The following is a 21352-nucleotide window of genomic DNA, read 5'->3' on the forward strand; positions in this document are numbered from 1 at the left end:
CTTAATGCTTCTAATGTTTTAAATCAGTGTATTAAATAAATATGAGTTTTACTTACTTTTTTTCTTTCTCTATGCATTTATAACCAACAATAAGAGTTCTTAAATGTTTGACAAATAAAGGTCGTGAAACAAGAGTAATTTTATGCATTAAGACCTCTTTGCACAATTGCAGCTTGTCCAATCATCTTTATGGTCCAGTACTACTGTACGAAGTATGGACTCTGTGTACCACAAGGGAAACAAAGGAGTAAAAGAAAAATCCAGGAGAGGTGGATCCACCCAGAGAGGGGTGTGGAGCACAGAGTAAACAACTACTATTTTTATATTACACAATACTGTAATTAAGTAGAAATCTTTTCCTTCTCCAGCATATCTTCCCTCTACGTCACAGAAAAATAAGTACAGGTGAAACAGAAATGCCAATTACTAAGAACAACAATTAATAAGAATTTGTATTCCTTATTTTTTAACATTTTATCTTAAAATCCATATATCCTGAAAGTCAAAACAAAATGTGTTTTTATTTGATTGATGTGTAGATTAGCTGCTTAACCCAATACCAGTGTGTAGTAACAAGGGACACATTAATTGTGGGGAGGTAGATGAAAAAGAATTTTCTCAGTTTATGCTGCACACTGCACATTACTACCTAACAACAACTCCTTCTCCTTTGACAACAAAACTGTATTTTGTTTGGGAAGACAACGTGTCCAGCAGCAAGCCGTAAGCTATGAGATAGTAATTAAAACAATCCACTCTACTTCCTAGGCTCCCTTGCAGCGAGGCATACCCACGTGACCAATTGTGCCCCTTCTCCACTACCCCCTCCTTCCTGCCCTCCCCCTCAAAAAATAACTAAGGAGAAGCCTATTGAGGGAGACTTTGGAAAACTTTTGTATGCCAGATAAAAAATGACAGATACATCTGGTACTATTCTCCCCACTCCCACCCTCCACAGTCTTTCGCCTTCTTCTCACCTTGAATGCAGATGTGACATCTAAAATTTTCAGAGCCATATTACATCCATAAGGCAAAAGGCATGAGAGAAAGACCCAAGAGAATCCCAGATATGTTGGCCCTGGCATCACTGGAAATATAAGCTAACAACAGCAACCGACCACCTCCAAACTTTTTATTATGTGGCAGAGAGACTGGAAGCAGGGGACAAATATGCATTTCCTAAGCCACTGTCAAAAGTGTCCCATGAATTAACCATTCTTATTTTAAACTAAGTCAAATGTAAATGTCAAGGAGTAGGGAAAACAAAAGCACTCTTCTTTATTGAGATAGCAAGCTTATTAAATATTTTTCTTGCTTTAATTTTGATATCTATTAGTACTATTATAATGTCCCTACAATCATTTTTTCAAAGAAAAAACAAGAAATAAAACTGTAACAAAAATTTCTAACTTTACCTGCTTTACTTTCAGGTTTCAAAATACTGGCTTAGTCTAACTGGGTATTTCTTTCAAGACAATATTCATCTCCTTCAACATGAACAAAAAATGTGAACACTAGGAAAGTTACTAAACACTCTATTCTTGTTATTATATTTACACATCCGACTCACAGCTTCTTTTAACTGGCCACAACAAACAGTAGTACCAGGGCTGAGTCAATGCTGGCTGACCAAAACTATGCTGAAACTACACACACAGGACAGGGAGAAATAAACTAAATACAGGTTGATTTAGAAAATAGCTATTTGTCCTTTCCTGTCATATTTCTAAAAATTACTATACTGCCTCTTAAAAATTATAATTTTCTGCCCGATTGATTCATTACCTGGTGGTCTTTTCTTTGTGGGAGCATGTTTTATTATCCTTACTATAGAGACAAGGCCTACCAAGTTTATACAGCAAACATCTATTAAACAAAGCCTCTCGCCAGCACCTGACGTCAAAGGACTGGATCCTAGTCATGTTTGCAGGCCCATGTCAACACAGGGCTTTGTACACATTAAAGTTCAGATATTCTAAATATTAAAAATAGTTTTCTTTTATCTAAGATGTCTAAATTGCTCCGTTTGAATCATGCCTGAATTCAACCCTTCCACCCACTGCTCCCTATCTCCCTTACCACCCTCCCTTTGTCCATTACAAGATTCCACCCAGGGTAACTAACTAAGAAAGTTGAAAACTAATTTGAAAAAGTAGAGTTGGTTTATAAAAAACTGCTATAGAATGAAGTATAAGCAAGCCAGTTATAAAAGATTGGAAGCAGTCATAAAAATCTAGAAGCATTCTACATGCAGAGTGTATGTTAGTGTCTTTATGTGCTTGTTCTATTTTAGCAGTTTTTATTTTGTTTTGTGCTTCAGGCTGAGTGACTTTAAAGATGAAGGCCACACGGGCAAAGACAACGATGTCAGACTAAGTCAATGATAGCCACTAAGCACCCGAACATCCATTACCACTTTTGTTCCTCATACAGCCCGGCTAGACGGCAGAATTATCACTATTTGCATTTCAAAAGAAAACTGCAACTTCATATGTTAAATTACTCACTGAATTCACAGAAGTAACTGGCAATGGTATGCCTTTAGACCCCTTCTCTCTCTCACCATTCCATGGAAAATTTCTCAAAAGAGTTACCTGTGCCCTTGTTCTCCCTGGTCAACCCACTCTACCATCAGCTGTATCATAGAAACGGTCCTTACCCAGGTGCACAGTGTCCACGTGCTAAATTCAAAAGCCAGGCCTTTCCTCTTAGCTGATTGTCTCAGCAGCACTTGAGCCAGATGATGACTGACTGAAACACTCTCCTCTTGGCTTCCTAGACACTCTCCTGCTTGTACCTCTGCCTCACTTCTTTCTCCTTTGCAGGTTTCTCCGCCCAACTTGTACATGTTGAACTGGCCTAGGGTTCGACTGCAGACCTCTATCTACTCTGTCTCATAAGTGAGCTCATCCAAATTATATGCCAATAATTTCCAAATGGGAATCTCCCTCCTGACCTACCCATGACTTTCAGACCCATGTAACCAACTCCATAGTTAATCTTTCATCTTGCCATGGAAAGCTTTTTATTTGAAATTCTTTCAACCAGTATAATGCGTGGTTAGTTGAAATTTTCAAAAGTTGAAAATTCTCTGGGTGAAGCAGAGGATAAAAAAAAAAAAAAAAAAGACACATACCTTAAACATTTTCTTTTACTTAAAACACAAAGGTTCATTCGTTAGCCAATCTTTTCATATGAGACCAAAGCCTTTTCTTTGAATGTGGGCCCACAAATAAATGTTCCATATCATCTTTCTTGCATAATTTATAACACACTGAATTGTCCTATGATTTCAAGTTTCACTTTATCTAAAATAGAACAAGCGCATAAAGACATTAACATGCACTCTGCATGTAGAATGCTTCTAGATTTTTATGACTGCTTTCAATCTTTTATAACTGGCTTGCTCATACTTAATTCTATAGCAATTTTTATAAACCAATTCTACTTTTTCAAATTAGTTTCCAACTCTTTGTTTTAAAATATACAACTATTTTTAAACTCAATATTCATTAGTGTGTATGAGACTTACTGAATTGTATAATTACAATGATAAAAATAATTAGCATAATGAGGCTCTTGGTGGCATATAATTCAACTGAAAGGAGCAAAGGAATATGACTCACTAAAAGATGGTCTATTAGCTTGGGAGTTTTGTGTGTTGCTGGCATCAGGTAATATGTCTTATGGTGAAAATGGAAAGCACTGAGTATTCTGTGTCCATTAAGGGTATATGGGCTAAGAAAGCTCTTGATTTCCACTTCCCACCTCAATCATCATGAAGCCATAACTTCTCCAAACTTCCTTGTGTCAGTAAATGGCAATACTCAATTGCTAAAGCTAAAAGCTTTAATTTCTTTCTCTTACTTACCAATATCTAAGGCATCAATAACTCCTGTCTTTCCAGAAACTCTCAAAATATATCCTAGACATATGCACATCTCTCCATCTCCATCCCCAACATCTACGGTCCAAGTTGCCATCATCACCCAGCTGTAATAATATCATAACTAGTCTCCTTCTATTCTCGCCTCCCCCTTCAATCCATTCTCCATATAGCAGCCCAAAAGAACTTCGTAAAATGTGAATGAGATGGCATTGCATCTCTGCTTTTAACTCAATGACTATTCATTATTCATGAAATATAATTGAAACTTCTTGCCATGATCTACCAGATTTTAAAGGAGCCAGCAACTGCCTACCTCTCCAGCTTCATCTCATACCATTTCCTCCTTGCCCGCTCTGCTTTAGGCACACCGAGCCTCTTCCCCATTCCTCTAATAAGCAAATCCCCAGCAGGGCCACTACACATCCATTTCATTCACCCTCAACACTCTTCCACTGACTGCATAAACTCACTTCTTATTTTTCAGATGTCTCCTCACATGTTATACACCCTCAGAGAGGCCTCTCTTGATCACCCTAACTAAAGGACTCTTCCTTTGAGACTTTCTTCCATCTCTTACATCTAAGTTACTCTATATCACATCATCTTGTGTGTGTTTTTTCTTCATAACAGTTACCAAACACAGTAACTTTCTTACTTTTAATTATGTGTTTACATGTTTCTGTCTCTATCCACTAAAATGTAAAGTTTTATTAGAGCATGAAGTTTCTCCATCTTGTTCACCATTGTTTTCTTACTACTCAGATCAGTACCAAGAGTAGCTGCTTAATAAATATTTTCTGAATAAAAATTAATCTTCTGAATAAAACAAGTTGAAGATATTCCCTATCAAATCATCTGATATTTCTAGACATAAAAGTTCTAAACTAATGTCTACTAATGTATATATATATATATATATATATATATATATATGCATATGTATATGTATTCAAGAATGTTCATAGCAGCTTTATTCATAGTAGTAAAAACCTAAAAACAACCTAAATGTCTATCAACAGGTGAACGCATAAAGAAATCACAGTAGTGGGGGTGGCTGGTTAGCTTAGTTGGTTAGAGCGTGGTGCTAATAACACCAAGGTTGCCGGTTTAATCCCCACATGGGCCACTGTGAGCTGTGCCCTCCTTAAAGAAAAAAAAAAGAAATAACAGTATATTCATAATAGGAAATATTACTCAGTAATAAAAAAAATCATACAAAGAGTGATATCATACAATGTCTCAAAAACATTTTGTGAAAGAAACCAAACAGAAAAGAGAACATTTTGTATAATTCAAATTATATAAAGTTGGAGAGCAAGACTAAACATCTGTGGTGATAAAACTCAGAGCAGTGGTTGTCTATAGAAGGTAGAGATTGGCTGGGAGGAAATACAAAGGAACCAGAATGTCCTACATCTTGATAGGTATACGGGTTACATGGGTATATACATTTATATAAATGACTAAATTGCTCACTGCATGCAAATTTTATCACGTCTTTTTTAAAGGACAAAGATCCTAAATTTTGTCACTCAAACATCACAAGGGATGCAAAAACCCAAGAAACACAACCACACTATTATTCACTTTCACCAAGATCTACTTATTAAAACGCTCATTTTCCTCCTAACTTCCTCTTCTCTGGCAGAAAAATAAAAAGATTTGAACCAAAATGTTTGATTAATTGTCCAATGTGCAACATACTAGGAAAATATCTGTCATTATGAAAGATGATTTATTATGTATTTATATATGAGTAAACCATATAAAACTGACAGAAAGCATGAACCAATATATTAGCAATTACAGAAGGACTAATCAATGAAGAATATTGAAATTCCAAAGCACATCCAATGACTATAACATGAGACACCCATCAGGAACTGTATGCTAATGAACCTCCCAGCCATAGACTGAGCAAGAATGTTGTGGTTTCCAACTTCTTTCTACCCCCAAACACCTAAGAAACGCCACACATGGACTCATGATGGCATACTAATGCGTGAAATGCAAACAAAGAATGTGCAACAATGAGAAACAGAGACATGTAATTAAAATGTATAAAAAACCTACATGAATTCAATATATACATTTCCTTATAACACACTCTACCCCCTGAACAGCCAGGTTAAGAAGCACTATCTAAAGCTACAAGGCCCCAAACAGTAGCTATCAACCACACATAGCTATTGAACACTTAAAACATAGTAAGGGTAAATGAGATACTGAATTTTTAATTTTATTAAATTTTAATTAATTTTAATTTTAAAATATATTCTATTCATTTATTGGAAAGTTTTAAGTACATTTGGAATAACTTCTTATGTAAACTACTTCTCAGCTGTTATTTTTATGAAATATAAATACAGACCAAATATTTCCAATGAAAATTCAGTGTCATAATTGAGATGTGTGTTGCAAGGATAAAATACACACTGGCTTGGAAGACTTAATACAAAAAAAGAAAGTTTAATAGCTCGCTAATAATTTTTTTCATTTGTTATATTTTTTAAATGATAGTTTGGATTCATTGGTTTAAATAAATTATTAAAATTCATTTTACCTGTTTCTTTTTACTTTCTTTAACGTAACTACCAGAAAACTTAAAAGTACGTATGTGGCATGCATTATATTTCTACTGGATCACACTATGTTAAAGCTTAAATCTCAAACTCCAGATTAAAGATACCATTATGACACATTAATGACTGATATTTCAAATACCTCCTGACCTTTTCACTTGATTGTCTTCTTTTCTTTAGTTGAATGAAATCTGTTTCCACCCTTTCTGCCAGCTCTAGTTTCCTCTTGTTTCTTTTAAAAGCAGCTAAACTGAATCCTATAAAAGAAACATTAAAAATGACACGATAAATATTAGGGAAATGGGCAGATGAGATATCCTGAAGAGGCTTCTTAGGACAAAATCCTTAAGAATGTTGGAAAAGGCTTTAAAAAGTCTTTTCAATGTACACTGAGGTAGTATGACAATAAGAAAAATAACCTAAGGTTAAAGAAGTAAGAGAAAGGTCAAATTCAGAGAAACAGGTGAGTCCTGAAAGATACTACTCAGGGGTATATGCTAATGCATGCCACCTCCAACTTTGGCTTTGAAGCTCTCTGTACATAAGGGATAAGAGATGAAACCTGGGGACAGTGCAGCACAAGGAAACATACTGGAGATCATCCACAAAAAAAGGAAGGAACCACAAAGGGTGATATTCCCAGTAAGAGGGAGAACTAGAAAAGACCATATATGCAAAGAAACAGGAAACTTTCAAGTCTCAGTCTTGGATATAAATGTAAGGGAGGAAAAGTCTGTCTAGATAATCCATGGCCAAAAGGGCATTAAGATAGATTTAGAGGAAATTCATATTACAAGATTGGCCTGGAAAAAAAAAAAAAAAACACCTCAAAAAGTATCTTGGTGTGCCAGTGCTTCAAAAACCCTTAAAACACAAATGCAAATACTCCCTGGAAAAACACATCTTAACTTACTAGTCTTCAGAGAATTCCCATGTTCCAATTAACATGAGCCCATAGTTTAAAATCACAAAACACGATATATAAACCAACAAGAATAAAAGTCAGCCAAATATCAGAAAGCATAATTCAACTTAGACCTACAAAGACCTCAGATACTGGAATAATGAGATACAGAATATAAAGCATGTTTATGCTCAGAGAAATAAAAGGAAGATACAACTAAGGAACAAAAAAAGATGATAAAATTATCAGGCAGAATTGTAGGAGAACCTAATAGAGCTTCTAAAATTAAAAAAACATAACAATTAAAAATTTAAAATGTTAGGCCCGGCCCGGTGGCTCAGGCGGTTGGAGCTCCATGCTCCTAATGCTGAAGGCTGCCGGTCCAATTCCCACATGGGCCAGTGGGCTCTCAACCACAAGGTTGCCGGTCTGACTCCTCCACTACTGCAAGGGATGGTGGGCTGCACCCCCTGCAACTAACAACGGCAACTGGACCTGGAGCTCAGTTGTGCCCTCCACAACTACAATTGAAAGGACAACAACTTGACTTGGAAAAAACCCTGGAAGTACACACTGTTCACCAATAAAGTCCTGTTCCCCTTCCCCCTCCCAAAAAAATAAATAAATAAAAATAAAAATAAAAAAAATAAAACAGTAAAATGCCGTTGCTTTAAAACAAAAATTTTAAACTTTATATACAAGTTTAAACAACCAATTAGATACAGCTAATAAAAAAAAAAGATTATGAACTAGAATATAACACTGAAGAGATGACCAAAGTTTTCTGATAATGGCAGACTAAATTATTCAGAGTAATTCTCCTACTGAATATTACTAAAAATGTTAGATAAAATAAGCAAAAACACCACCTTAAAAGTATTAAAAACCTTTGAAAAAGTTCAAAGCTAAATTCTGGGGGTAAACTGAGGACTAAAGTTATTATTAATGCACTGTGAGCATTTGCCAACAGCAGCACACATAAGTTTGGTTAAATGGCATCGAGGAGAGACATAACACAAGCCCAGAGCCCATTAAAAGTGGGAGTTTTATAGGAGACATTTCTCACAATAAGCTGCAGATTGAAAGAGCTAATACCCTCAAAGTAGGATTGATCCAGAACTACGTAAGTCTGCCCCTACTCTCTATCCCAAAACCAAATGCATTCAGGCAAGACTGTATTATATTAGATCATGGCAAAAAAGGAGAAAGAACAAGAAGGAAGAGAAGGAGGACGGGGGAAATTGGAAAGAAGGAAACTATCCCTGAGAAGATTTGGTTTGACTGGGGCCTTTGCATAGATTTGCAAATATGTTGGCTGGGTGGGTTAGGGAACATTAAGCTTTGAACTAAGTTTAAGCAGATTCTGATTAATAGTGTGTGAAATAACAGAAAATATATAGTGGTCTCTGCCCCCAATTCCTGGCACAGAGCTCTTAAAACCCATATAATTTCCTAAGTGGTAAGAGTATCATGATCATCTTTTGTTCTAACATTTGGTCTGTGACCCCAATTCCTGAAACACAGCTCCTAAATCCCTTGGAATTTCCTGGATGATATGAATGTCTTTGGTTCTGATGAAGCAACTCTTTGTGGGCTTCTGAATAGCTTCAGGATGGGGAACTGGTCACCACAAAGACTAAGCCATGATTAAAAGCTTGAAACTTTCAGCTTCATCCCCATCCTCGGAAAGGAGAGGGGGCCTGGCAATTGAGTTAATGAGCAATCATGCTTACATGATGAAACCTCCACAAAAATCCCAAAAGTACAAGGTATGGAGAGCTTCCAGGTGGCTGAACACATCTATGTGTTGGGAGGGTGGTGTACCCCAACTCCATGAATACAGGAGCTCCTATACTCAAGACTCTTCCAGACCTTGCCCTATGTATCACTTAATCTGCCTGTTCATTCATATCCTTTAATATCCTTTGTAATAAACTGGTAATATAATAAGTAAACTGTTTTGCTGAGTTCTGTCAGCCACTCTAGAAAAATAACAAAAAAAGGGGGGACGGTAAATATTTAGGCAAATCTGAATGAAAATTGACTATAACAAAACAATAATTAGTATCTCATGGTGCTTTAAATACATATAGAGTTTAAACTTTGAAAACAAAGTTGGGAAGATGTTAAATGTATTTCATTCAAGTATTCTATGGCCCTTGCATTGTTTGAAAAGTGGTAAAAAGTAGTACTTTCTAATTGACTTTCATAAGTCAAGTATACATATTGAAATCTCCAGGTTAACTCCAATAGAATGGTAAAAGAAGGTGAAACAAGCATGTAAATAGAAAAGGAAACATAATAATAGAAAATAATCATAGAGAAAGCAACAAATCTGATCAAAGAAACATAGAACAGGTGAGACATATAGAAAGCAAAGAGTAAAAGAGTACATTCAAATCCAAATATATGAGTAATTACATTAAATGTAAATGGAATAAATGCACCAATTAAAATATAAAGATCTCCCCCCCAAATTTTAATTGTACATGCGTTGCTTCTAAGACACACATCTTAAATATAAGAATACACAGAAAAATTGAAAACAAAAGGATAGAAAAAGATACCCATGCAAAAATCACTAATGAAAGGAAACTATTTTAGCTATTTTAATATTGACCAAGTAGACTTTAAGGCAGCAAGCATTATTAGATATGGAGTGCCATTTCTTTAAAATAAAAAAGGTCAGTTAACCAAAGTGTCTTGTGTGGTTATTAATATTATATATACAAGTAAAATATATAGCAAAGGGGGAAATAAAGAGACAGTGTTCTTAGGTCCTTGCATAATATAGTATATGATAAATACGAGGAATGTGAGGCTGTTTTAACTTTACAAGAAAAGCAAAAACAAAAACATAAGTAAACCCAGGGGCGACCTGTTAGCTCAGTTGGTTAGAGCACGATGCTCGTAACACCAGGGTTGCTGGTTCGATCCCCGCATGGGCTAGTGTGAGCTGCACCCTCCATCAGATTGAAACTACTTGACTTGGAGCTGATGGGTCCTAAAAAAACACACCATGTTTCTCCAAAAACAAGATATTATAAGATTATATATTATATTATATTGTATTATATTATATTATATAAGACCTGGTACTATGTTATATTGAAAACATGATATTATAAGATTTTATATTATATTATATTATGTTATATTATACCTGGTATTATATTATTTTATACCTGGTCTTATATAAGACCCGGTCTTATTTTAGTATACTATTTTATACTAAAATAAGACCGGGTCTTATATTAATTTTTGCTCCAAAAGATGCATTAGAGCTGATGGTCCATCTAGGTCTTATTTTCGGGGAAACAAGGTAAAATAAATAAAAGTTAAAAAAAAAACTAATATAATTCATTAGACTAACAAATTAATGTCCTCTTAATAAAAATAAAAATCTGATAAAATTAGATATATTTACAATACTTTTAATCTTGCAAAAAAACCCTCCCTAAATATAATTACATATAGCCACAAATTTTCAATCAAAAGCATCATAGTGTGATGCCCATTATCATCACTTCCATTAAACTCTGTACTAATAATCCTTTGTCAGAAAGGGAAAATATATTATACATACTATATACATAATATATTTTGCATATTTTTCTTTGTGTGTGTGTGTGTGTGTGTGTGTGTGTGTACGCACGCGCGTGTGTGTGTGTGTGTGTGTGTGTGTGTGTATGTAAAGATTCCAAACGAAGAAACAAAACTGTCATTATTCACAAATGATATAATTGTGAATTTAGGGAATCAACAAGAATCCACAGATAGATCACATAAATGAATATAAGAGTTTAGCAAAGTAGCTGGATATAAATATGTGTATATATACAAATGCACATACATGAAAATATATATGTATATATATACATATATATATACGAAAACACAATTATATTCATTGGTAAAAAACAATTTGAAAAATACTTTGGCATCATCTGGTAAAGATAAAGACAGGCAGACACCATGATCCAGCAATTCTACTACAAGGCATGTATCTAGAGAAAGTCTACTGATACAGAATACATGTAAAAGAAAACTGGGAGACTTGTTATAATACCAACCAAACCAACACAAATGTCTACCTATAAGAGCTATGTGTAGCACAGTTCACAATAAAGAGTTTAAAAATGCCAAATGAAGATTATTACAGTACCAAACAAAATTGCAAAATATCTAATAATAAACTAATCATGACAAACAAAACAAAAACTAAAAAAACTCACAGATACACACAAGAGAATGGTGATAACCAGAGGGGAGGACAAAGAGGGTAAAGGGGATGAAATACATGGTGACAGAAGGAGACTAGGCTTGAGCACACATACGAGTAGACTATACAGATGTCATCTTATAAAGTTCTACACCTAATATTTATGTGGTATTAACCAATGTTACCTCAATAATTTAATTTTGAAGATTGCAAATCATATTTTTAAAAAACTAATTATGAAATGTGGACAACCAAAATAAAAGATGAAGAAAAAATTTTATAAAACTTTAATGAAGAACAAAAAAAGTAGTCCTGGATAAATCTGTTCTGGCTGGGAGGACTCAATATTATCAATGTTCCCCAAATTGACGTAAATCAATCAAAATAGCAATGGAAATAAAAAAGTTATATTATTTTGAAGATTAATCAAGAAAATTTTAAATAAAGAAAAACAAATTTGTTAGGAAAATTAGGTGGAAAGGGATCCAGAGTGTACTCAAAAGAAAGTCTAAAAACAATACTGTAGTAATGACAGAAATGGAAAAAAAAAATTTTTTAATTAATGGAAGTGACCATCAAATCCAGAAACAAATTCATGTATATGCTAACGAAATTAAAGAATAATGGTGATATTTTATACCAGTAGGAAATGGATATGTTATTCAATAAAATATCTTGGCACAATATGTCATCTATTTAGAAAAAAATTTGATTCCTACCTTACACTACACACAAAAATGAAATCTTAGAGTATTAATAATTTTAACATATAAAAACTTATTTTAACTTTTGATTTTGAAAACTTTTTAATTTACAGAAAAGTTGCAAGAATTATTTAATGCATACCCATAGATCTATCTATCTATCTACATACCTACCCATCAACTTTTTTTTTCATTAGCTTCAGATGCACAAAGCAACATAATATATTTAGACACTACTGGGCTTGCATGTCTATTCCTTCACCAGGTTAGGGAAGTTTTCTGTCATTATTTCTTCAGATAGGTTTTTAATTCCTTGCTCTCTCTCTTCTCCTTCTGGTACCCCTATAATGTGAATGTTGGTACACATGATATTGTCCCGGAGGCCCCTTAAACTCTCCTCAATTTTTTGGATTCTTATTTTGTTTTGCTGTTCTGGTTGGGTGTTTTCTGCTACCTTATCTTCTACACCTCTGGTTGGATCCTCTGTTTCATCTAATCTAATCTGTTGATTCCCTATAATATATTCTTCTTTTTCGTTATTATATCCTCTATTTCTGAATGGTTCTTTTTCATGGTTTTCATCTCCATTTTTATGCTTCCTATCTCCCTGTTGAAGTTCTCCCTGAGATCACGGAGCATCCTTATAACCAGTGTTTGGACCTCTGCATATGACAGACTGCTTATTTCCATTTTGCTTACTTCTTTTTCTGGAGCTTTGTTCTGTTCTTTTATTTGGGACATATTTCTTTGTCTTCCCATTGTGGCTGCCTCCCTGTGTTTGTTTCTGTGTATTAGGTAAAGCTGCTATGCCTTCCAGTCTTAGTAGAGTGGCCTTATGTAGTAGGTGGTACATCTTTCTGGTCACTTGAGCCATGCACTCCAAGTGTGTCCCTTGTGTGGGTTGTGTGTACCCTCCTCTTGTAGTTGACCCTTGGTTAATAACTGCACATCACTGGGAGGGACTGACTCTTGGGCTCACTGGTTGTGAAGAAGGCTTGTTGTGCAGGGGCTGACTCTACAGAGCAGGATCTGCCTCAGCAGGACTCTGGTATCTGCCCAATCTTCCCCTTGGATATATTGTACTTTGAAGCTGGCCACTGAGGGTGTCAGCCCCAGGACCACCTTTGAGGGGATCCACTGTAGGTCAAATTCAGCCACAGCCTGTGCCCCATCCGTGGCCACCAGGCAGGAGTCACAAAGAAATCCGCAGATGGCTGCCACCTGTTTTGTGCTTGGAAGTGCCTTGAGAGGCCAAGCCATGAACCAAGGCCGGCTGCCATTAGTGCCACGCTTAGGGCTGCTCAGCCAGAGGTACAGGGCATGCTCAAGCCAAATGCTGCTTGTCTGGGTTCTGTCAACTATTGAGAGACCCTAGGAAAGTCTGCAGCTTGAGTCAAGTCAGGCAGTCAGCATGAAAAAGCCACTGAAAGCAGCCTGGGTGTGGCCGAAAGTTGGGCAAGGCCTGGTCTACAATCACCAAAGCATGGCGGAGACTCAAAAATAGCGGTGGCATGCAGCCGCATGCCAGGAATGGGGAGAGCTCAGCAAAGAAACAATGGCCTCCACCAGCTCCCCTGTCCAGGAGAAAGACACCTCTCTACCCCTGTACCAAGCCAGGTAACTCAATTCCCCACCATATGTCCCTGCCACCTTTCCAGCCGCTGCCCCAGTGCTGGAGCTCACAGCAAGTGATTCCATTGGTGGGTAAGTCCACACACAGTCCCTTTAAGAGGAGTGCCTTTGAGTGCAGCTGCACTGTCTCACTCAGTCACAATCTCCGCAGTTTTTCACAACCAGAAATTATGGGGACTTCTCTCCCCAGCACTGGAAACCTGGGCTGGGGTGGGGCGGGGACCTCTCACTCCTCTGGGGAATGGGAGGGACCTCCACAGATGAAATATCCCTCCCAATCTTTAATGGTCACACGTGGGTATGGGACCAGCCTGTTCCGAGTCTCTACCCTTCTTCTACATGTCCTTAGTTGAAAGGCTTGATATTAGATGATTCTCAATAATGGTTGTTTTGTAGATTAGTTGTAATTTTGATGTGGTTGTGAGAGAAGGTAAGCACAATGTTTAACTACTGCACCACCTTGGTTGTCTCTCTAAAAACATTTATTAAAAGGTCCAAAAAAGTTAAGCTATTGCACAAAAATACAGGCATAAATATCAGTCATTTTTGAGAAAGACTTGATTTTTTTTATTGATTTTGTTTCAATTTTAAAATAGAAGATTTTCCATAAAACGTTAAAGTCAGAATCCATCATAAGGATGACTGACAGATAAACCACATAAAATGTAAAATGTCTATAATGCAAAAGATACCATGCACCAAGGTAAATGATAAATGACATTTAAAAATTTTAAAGTATATGCAAATAGCTAGGAGACACAATTAATATCCTTAAATCCTCTAATACAAAATTACTGAAGGAAAGATGGCAGAATAGGAAGCACCAGGAATCCATCTTCCCACCTAGATAATGACTGGCCTGCTAGAATCTGCCTAATGTTAAGTGTGATAGAACTCTGGGGTCTGTTAAGGCTTGTGACTTTCAGAGGAAGGCTTGGATGTAAACTGTGGTTAATTTGGGTCAATTTCAGCTCTTGGTGCAGTAACATCTGCCCATTCCCCTCCCCCAACCCTGGGGCAAACAGCTGTACAGGTATTCCTAGTGTAGCTTGCACACAACTTGAGAGGCCAGGTGGGCAATAAAGACCCTGTTTTCCATATACCAGGATCTGTGCTCTGATTGTTGCTTGCTGGTTCTAGTCACAGAGATGCAGACAGACAGGCAGCCACTATTGCGACACATCCCCCTCAAGCTAAATTGACTTAGAGGAAATTTAAAGGATTGGTGCTTTTCCCCCCGTTCATGTTTCTCTTTTACACTTTTTGGGAGATAGACATGTAAAGAGATATACAGATAGCCAATAAGCACATGAAAATACATTCAACATCATAACCATTAGGGACATGCAAATCAAAACCACAATGGATACCACCTCACACGCATTACAATGGCTTTTTTTTTTTTTAATAACAAGTATTGGTGAGGATGTGGAAAACCTGGAACGCTTTGAGTATTAGTGGAAATTTAAAATGACGTACCACTATGGAAGAGAGTATGGTGGTTCTTCCAAAAATTGAAAATAGGATTACCGTCTAATCCAGCAATTTCACACCTTAATACCCAAAAGAATTGAAAGCAGGGTCTAAAACAGATTTTTACACCCATGTTTACAGCAGCATTGTGCACAATAGCCAAAAGTTGGCAGCAACCCAAGTTTTTTACTAACAGATGAATGGATAAACAAAATGTGGTATACACAATAAAATGGAGTATTATTCAGTCTTAAAAAGAAATTCTGACACATGCTACAACACGGATGTACCTTGGGGATATCATGCTAAGTGAAATAAGCCAGTCAAAAAAAGGACAAAAAACTCATGGTTCCACTTACATGTGGTACCCAGAGTAGTCAAATTCCTAGAGATAGATATCAGAATAGTGGCTCCCAGGGGCTAAGTGGAGAGGAATGGGGAGTTACTGTTTCATGAGTAGAGTTTGTTTTGCAAGATGAAAAAAGTTCTATATAAGGACGGTAGCAATGGTTGCACAACAATGTGAATAAACTTAAAGCGACTGAATTGTACTATTAAAAACGTTTAACATGGTAAATTTTATGTTATATGTATTTTGCTAAAAATTTTTTAAAGAATTATTTTAAAAATGTGCACATATGTGCATAGATGCTTTATTTATAACAGCCCCAAATTGGACACAGCTCAAATATCTTTCAACAGATAAATGGTTAAAGAAACAGTGGTCCATGCCATGGAATAATTACTTAGCAATAAAATGGAAGAAACTCCAGAGAATTATACTTAGTGATTAAAAAGCCAATTCCCAAAAGATCACATACTGTATGATGCCACTTATATAACATTTTTGAAATGACAAAATTATACAAATAAAGAATAGATTAGTGGCTGCCAGGGTTTAAGGAAGAAATAAAGGTAGGAGGTGAATGGATGTAACTTTATAAAAGGGTAACATGAGAGATCCTTGTGGAGATGGAAGTGTTGTGTATCTTGACTGAATCAATGTCATTATTCTGAATATGATAATGCACCATAGTTTTGCAAGATATTATCACTGGAGGAAATTGGGCAAAGGGTATATGGCATCTATCTGTCTGTATTATTTCTTACAACTGCATGTGAATTTATAATTGCTTCAAAATAAAAAATTTAAAACAGTATAGCTGTCCATATTAAAGAGTGAAATTAAATACTGATGCACCACATAATTATAATAAAACTATACAATTAGTACAGAAAATGTTTTAGATCAATCACATTATCTTTCCAAGTATCCTACTCAAAGACAGAAAAACTGTAAGAATACAATCTAATCAATAAAAAATAAGAAAACAGCATTCCTTGTGGCAATATCATGCCCATAAACTGACAGGAAAGAATAATGTCCCCCATCTACCCTTTACTTAATTTAAAGACTTCTAGTCACATCAAAATATAAAACATAGCTGAAAATTAAGGGACAGATGCTAGCAACTTTGTAGCACAAACTATTTATGGTCACCCTTTACGAAGAGAAAACAAAATTACTTTCCTTTCAATTTCAACTTTAAAGAATCTTCTAGAAGAACTGAAAAGGAGGTGCACACTCTATCCTAGACATTCTTAAAATTGAATGCACATTGAAATTACCTGCAAAACTGTAAAACCTTCAGATGCCGGGTACCATCTACAGAGTTGCTGGTTTAATTGGTTTTGGGTGCAGTCAGGGCTTCAGAATTTTTCAAAGCTCCTCAGGGATTCTGATGTGCAAATCTGAGAAGCACTGCTCTAATGGTTACACCTAACTCCAGATAGGATCAATCACTAAAATCCCATTCTCAGTCAGTGCTAAAGAGCTAGACTTATGAAAGTCTGATGAAATCACATCTCCAGCATCATTTTCATATCCAACAAACTAATAATATAGTAAGAACGACGTTAATGGTAAACACATGAGTGTTTCTATGTTCTAGAAATTGAAACAAGAATTCTTTACATATTGTCTCAAGTAATCACAACATCTCCATGAGAAAAGTTTCTTGGAGGTAACTTGACCATTCTCACACAAAGGTTTATATCTCTAAAGCTTATGCTCTGAGCTACTGTGTGGTCATTAATGGCAGCAACTTTACAAAGCCAAACTTCTCGAAAGTAGACAGAGAATAAACCTCTTAGGAGGGAATCTGGCAATAGCCAGCAAAACGATAAACGCATTCTCTGAGCCAGCAATTCTACCTCCAACTTACCTACCCTAATAAAACACATATGTATAAGGTGATGTGCACAAGAATATTTGTGGAATCATCAATGTTAATAGCAAAACCTAGAAACAACCTGCATGCACATCAATAAAGAAAGAGCTAAATAAATGATAAAATGCTATTCAGCAGCTTAAAAAATTAATTGATCTAGTATATGTATCAACATGGACAGACTTCAAAATACATTTTGCTGACTGACAAAAAATATTAGAAATACCATATTATGATACTGCTTATCTAAAAACTGACTGAAGATATATAGTATGATACTATTTATCTAAAACTTACAAAAATAATATATTCCAGTATTTCTGTTGATATAGAAAGAAGCAAATCAAACAACTGTGGTTATTGGAGCGGGTAGGAGAGACAGGGACTGGAAATGGAGTAAAGAGGAAGTTTAGGTTTATGTAGAATTTTCCAATTTTTAAAAAGATAACATGTTCCTGTACTATACAATTAAAAAGTAATAAATATGATGTTTAAATAATCAACTCTCTTTTATAATGTGAAATTTGTTTGTTAATTTATATTGTGTTATTTACATTATTATATTTGTTGACAGTACACAATTACAAAGCATAGGTTCTAGCTCTTGTTGATGAAGGAGTAACTTATATCAGACTAATCCACAGCCCAATAACAATACAAACTCTGGATGGAATTTTAAAAATTAAAAAAAAAAAAAAAAGCTATTTGAAGGCAAGTACAAAAGGCTGCCAGAAATAGGAGCGGATTCAACCACTGAAAGAAAAGAAACACACCGGGTAAGAATCACATTCAAACAGCTTTCTTCAAGAGGCACTCCCCACTCTGTGAAATGCACAGAAAATAGACCTCAAATAAAACACTGCAATCTTATTGGCCTGAGATGAAGGAGTTTGGGGTTACTGAAGCAGCTGGAAATTGAGGAAGGAATCTTGGAAATGAGGAAGCCACAAAAAGGGAAGCCCTGAAATCTATGTAAATGTCCCCTCAAATCCATGCATGAGGCCTTACCTGTTCATACAAGGATACAAGATTCCATAGAATCTCATGAGGAAAAACAACAGCTGAAGTATTTTACTAAATACTCACTGTAGGCGAGACAAAGTTTAGAGTTTGAGACTTTCCACTAAAACCCCAGAAAGGCCATATTTTAGGAATAAAGACCACAAGCTGGTACTAAGGAAACAACTCTAGGATTAAGAACAAAACTGAAACAGACTCATGATTACAAAGCCTAAAACCAGGCTGTGATAACATCAAGGTTATCTGCAAATAATTCAATTACATGCTAGAACAAAATTCAACACCGTTCAAATGAAGTAACAAGTCCATCCATCATCTCTAAAACATATCCACAATGCCTAAGTTGCAATAAAAATAATTATAAAACATGCAACTAAACAGGAAAATGTGATCCAAAGTCAAGAGGGAAATAAAAATCTATCAATAGAAATTGACCCACAGATAACCTAGATTTTAGAATTAGCAGTCAAGAAGTTTAAAATAACAATGATAAATATGTTAACAATGAGCATAATGGGTGAAGACATGGGGAATTTCAAGAGAGATATGTAAATTTTTTAAAAAATGGAACTTTAGAACTAAAAACACATTTTCTATTTTTAAGTCATTGTATAAGATTAATATGAAACTATACACTGCAGAAGAAAAAATTAGTGAACTTTAATACAATTCAATAGAAATCATACAAACGAAAGTATAATGATTAATTTTATGTGTCAACTTGACTGGTGCCCAGATATTTGGTCAATTATTATTCTGGGTATGTCTGTGAGGGTGTGTTTGATGAGGATGAGATTAACATTTAAATTGGCTGACTGAGTAAAGCACAATGCCCTCTCTAATGTAGGTGGACCTTATCTAATCAGCTGAAAGACTTCATACAACTAAAAGGCAGACTCTCCCCAAGAGAGAGTACCTCTTGCCTGACTGCCTTCAAACTGGAACACTGACTTTCATCTGCCTTCGGACTTGAACTGAAACACTGGCTCTTCCTGGGTCTCGAGCATGCCAGCCTTCAGACTGGAACTACACAACTGGCTCTCCTGGTTCTCAGGCATTTGGACTTAGATTGAAAAGACACCATTGGCTCTCCTGGGTCTCCAGCTTGCTAAGTGACCCTGAAGATCTTGGGACTTGTCATCGCCCATAACTGCACGAGCCAATTCTTTATAATAAATCTCTCTAGATTGGATTCAATTCAATTCGATTCAATAAGATTGATGGATGAATGGATGATTGATAGATAGATAGATAGATAGATAGATAGATAGATAGATAGATAGATAATAGATAGATAGATAGATAGATAGATAGATAGATAGATAGATAGATAGATAGATACAGATAGATCTCCTATTGGTTTTGTTTCTATGGAGAGAATCCAGAAAGCACAAAAAGAAAATAGTTGAAAGAAAGTAAGACTCTCAATAACAAGCAACCGTACCAATGTTTTAATACGAAATCCCAGAAACAAATGGGGGAGAGCATAGACCAGAGAAAATATCTGGGGAAAAACTGTCCAAAGTTTTCCTAATTTGATTAAAAACAGAAACCGACAAATTTAGCAGGCACAGTAAAAACTAGGCACAAAGAAAAGCACACTTAGGCACATTATGGTTAAAATGCTGAAAACGAAAGATAAAGGAACAGCTCTTAAAAATAGTCAAAGAAAAAAAGAAGACACGTAGCATACAACGAAGCAATAATAAAAATAATACCTGACTTCCCATCAGATAATATAATCTAGAAGACAATGTAACGACATCTTTAAAAGTGCTAAAAGATTACTAATTTGGGGTGGACGGGTGGCTCAGTTGTTTAGAGCACGATCTCTGGGCAACAAGGCTGCAGGTTCGACTACTGCAAGGGATCGTGGGCTGCACCCCCTGCGACTAAAATTGAACACGGCACCTTGAGCTGAGCTGCCACCGAACTCCCGATGGCTCAGTTGGTTGGAGCGCGAGCTCTCAACCACAAGGTTGCCAGTTCAACTCTGACAAGGGATGGTGGGCTCTGTCCCCTGCAACTAATAACAGCAACTGGACCAGGAGCTGAGCTGCGCCCTCCACAACTAAGATTGAAAGGCCAACAACTTGACTTGGATGAAGTTGATGAGTCCTGGGAAAAAAACACTACTGTTCCCCAATAAAAAAAAGTCCTGGAAATACGCACTGTTCCCCAATAAAGTCCTGTTCTCCTTCCCCGATCAAAAAAAAAAAAAAGGTTACTAATTTGTACTTTCTAATCCCTTAACCTTCTTCCCCATCCCCACCCCCTCCCATCTAGCAACCATCAGTTGTTTTTTTCTCTATATCTCTGAGTCTACTCCTGTTTTGTTTGCTCGTTTATACTGGACTTATCAGGGGGATCACTTCATAGACCGTGTAGATGCCCGACCACTGCACTGTACACCTGAAACCTGAAGCTGAAGTAGGACAACATCGAATGTCAACTATAACTGTGTGTGTGTGTGTGTGTGTAGTAACGGGATGTGGAGTACAGCATAGGGAATACAGTCAATGGTATTTTAACAATTATATATGATGTCAGAGGGGTAGTAGATGGGGGTGGTTACCACTTTGTGAGGTATATAAATGTCTAACTATTGCTTTATACACCTGAAACTAATAAAAGTAAATAAATAAATAAATACTAAAAGCATACAATGGAATATTATTCAGTCATAGAAGGAACA

At 36.0% G+C, this 21352-nt stretch overlaps 1 protein-coding gene across 10 annotated transcripts in view; it reads right to left on the minus strand.

Moving 5' to 3' along the window:
* The window catches only part of TASP1 (taspase 1), a 250470-nt gene that overhangs the window by 160474 nt on the left and 68644 nt on the right, over positions 1-21352 (minus strand). For all 10 annotated transcript variants that reach the window (XM_019752062.3, XM_088789266.1, XM_019752061.3 and 7 more), the window contains one exon: positions 6622-6728. In XM_019752062.3, coding sequence (XP_019607621.1) covers positions 6622-6728 — 107 coding nt within the window. The remainder of the gene's footprint in view (positions 1-6621; positions 6729-21352) is intronic.

Source organism: Rhinolophus sinicus, chromosome 13 (genome assembly GCF_057876585.1).
Source record: "Rhinolophus sinicus isolate RSI-liver-muscle chromosome 13, RSI-T2T, whole genome shotgun sequence".
Classification (NCBI taxonomy): domain Eukaryota; kingdom Metazoa; phylum Chordata; class Mammalia; order Chiroptera; family Rhinolophidae; genus Rhinolophus; species Rhinolophus sinicus.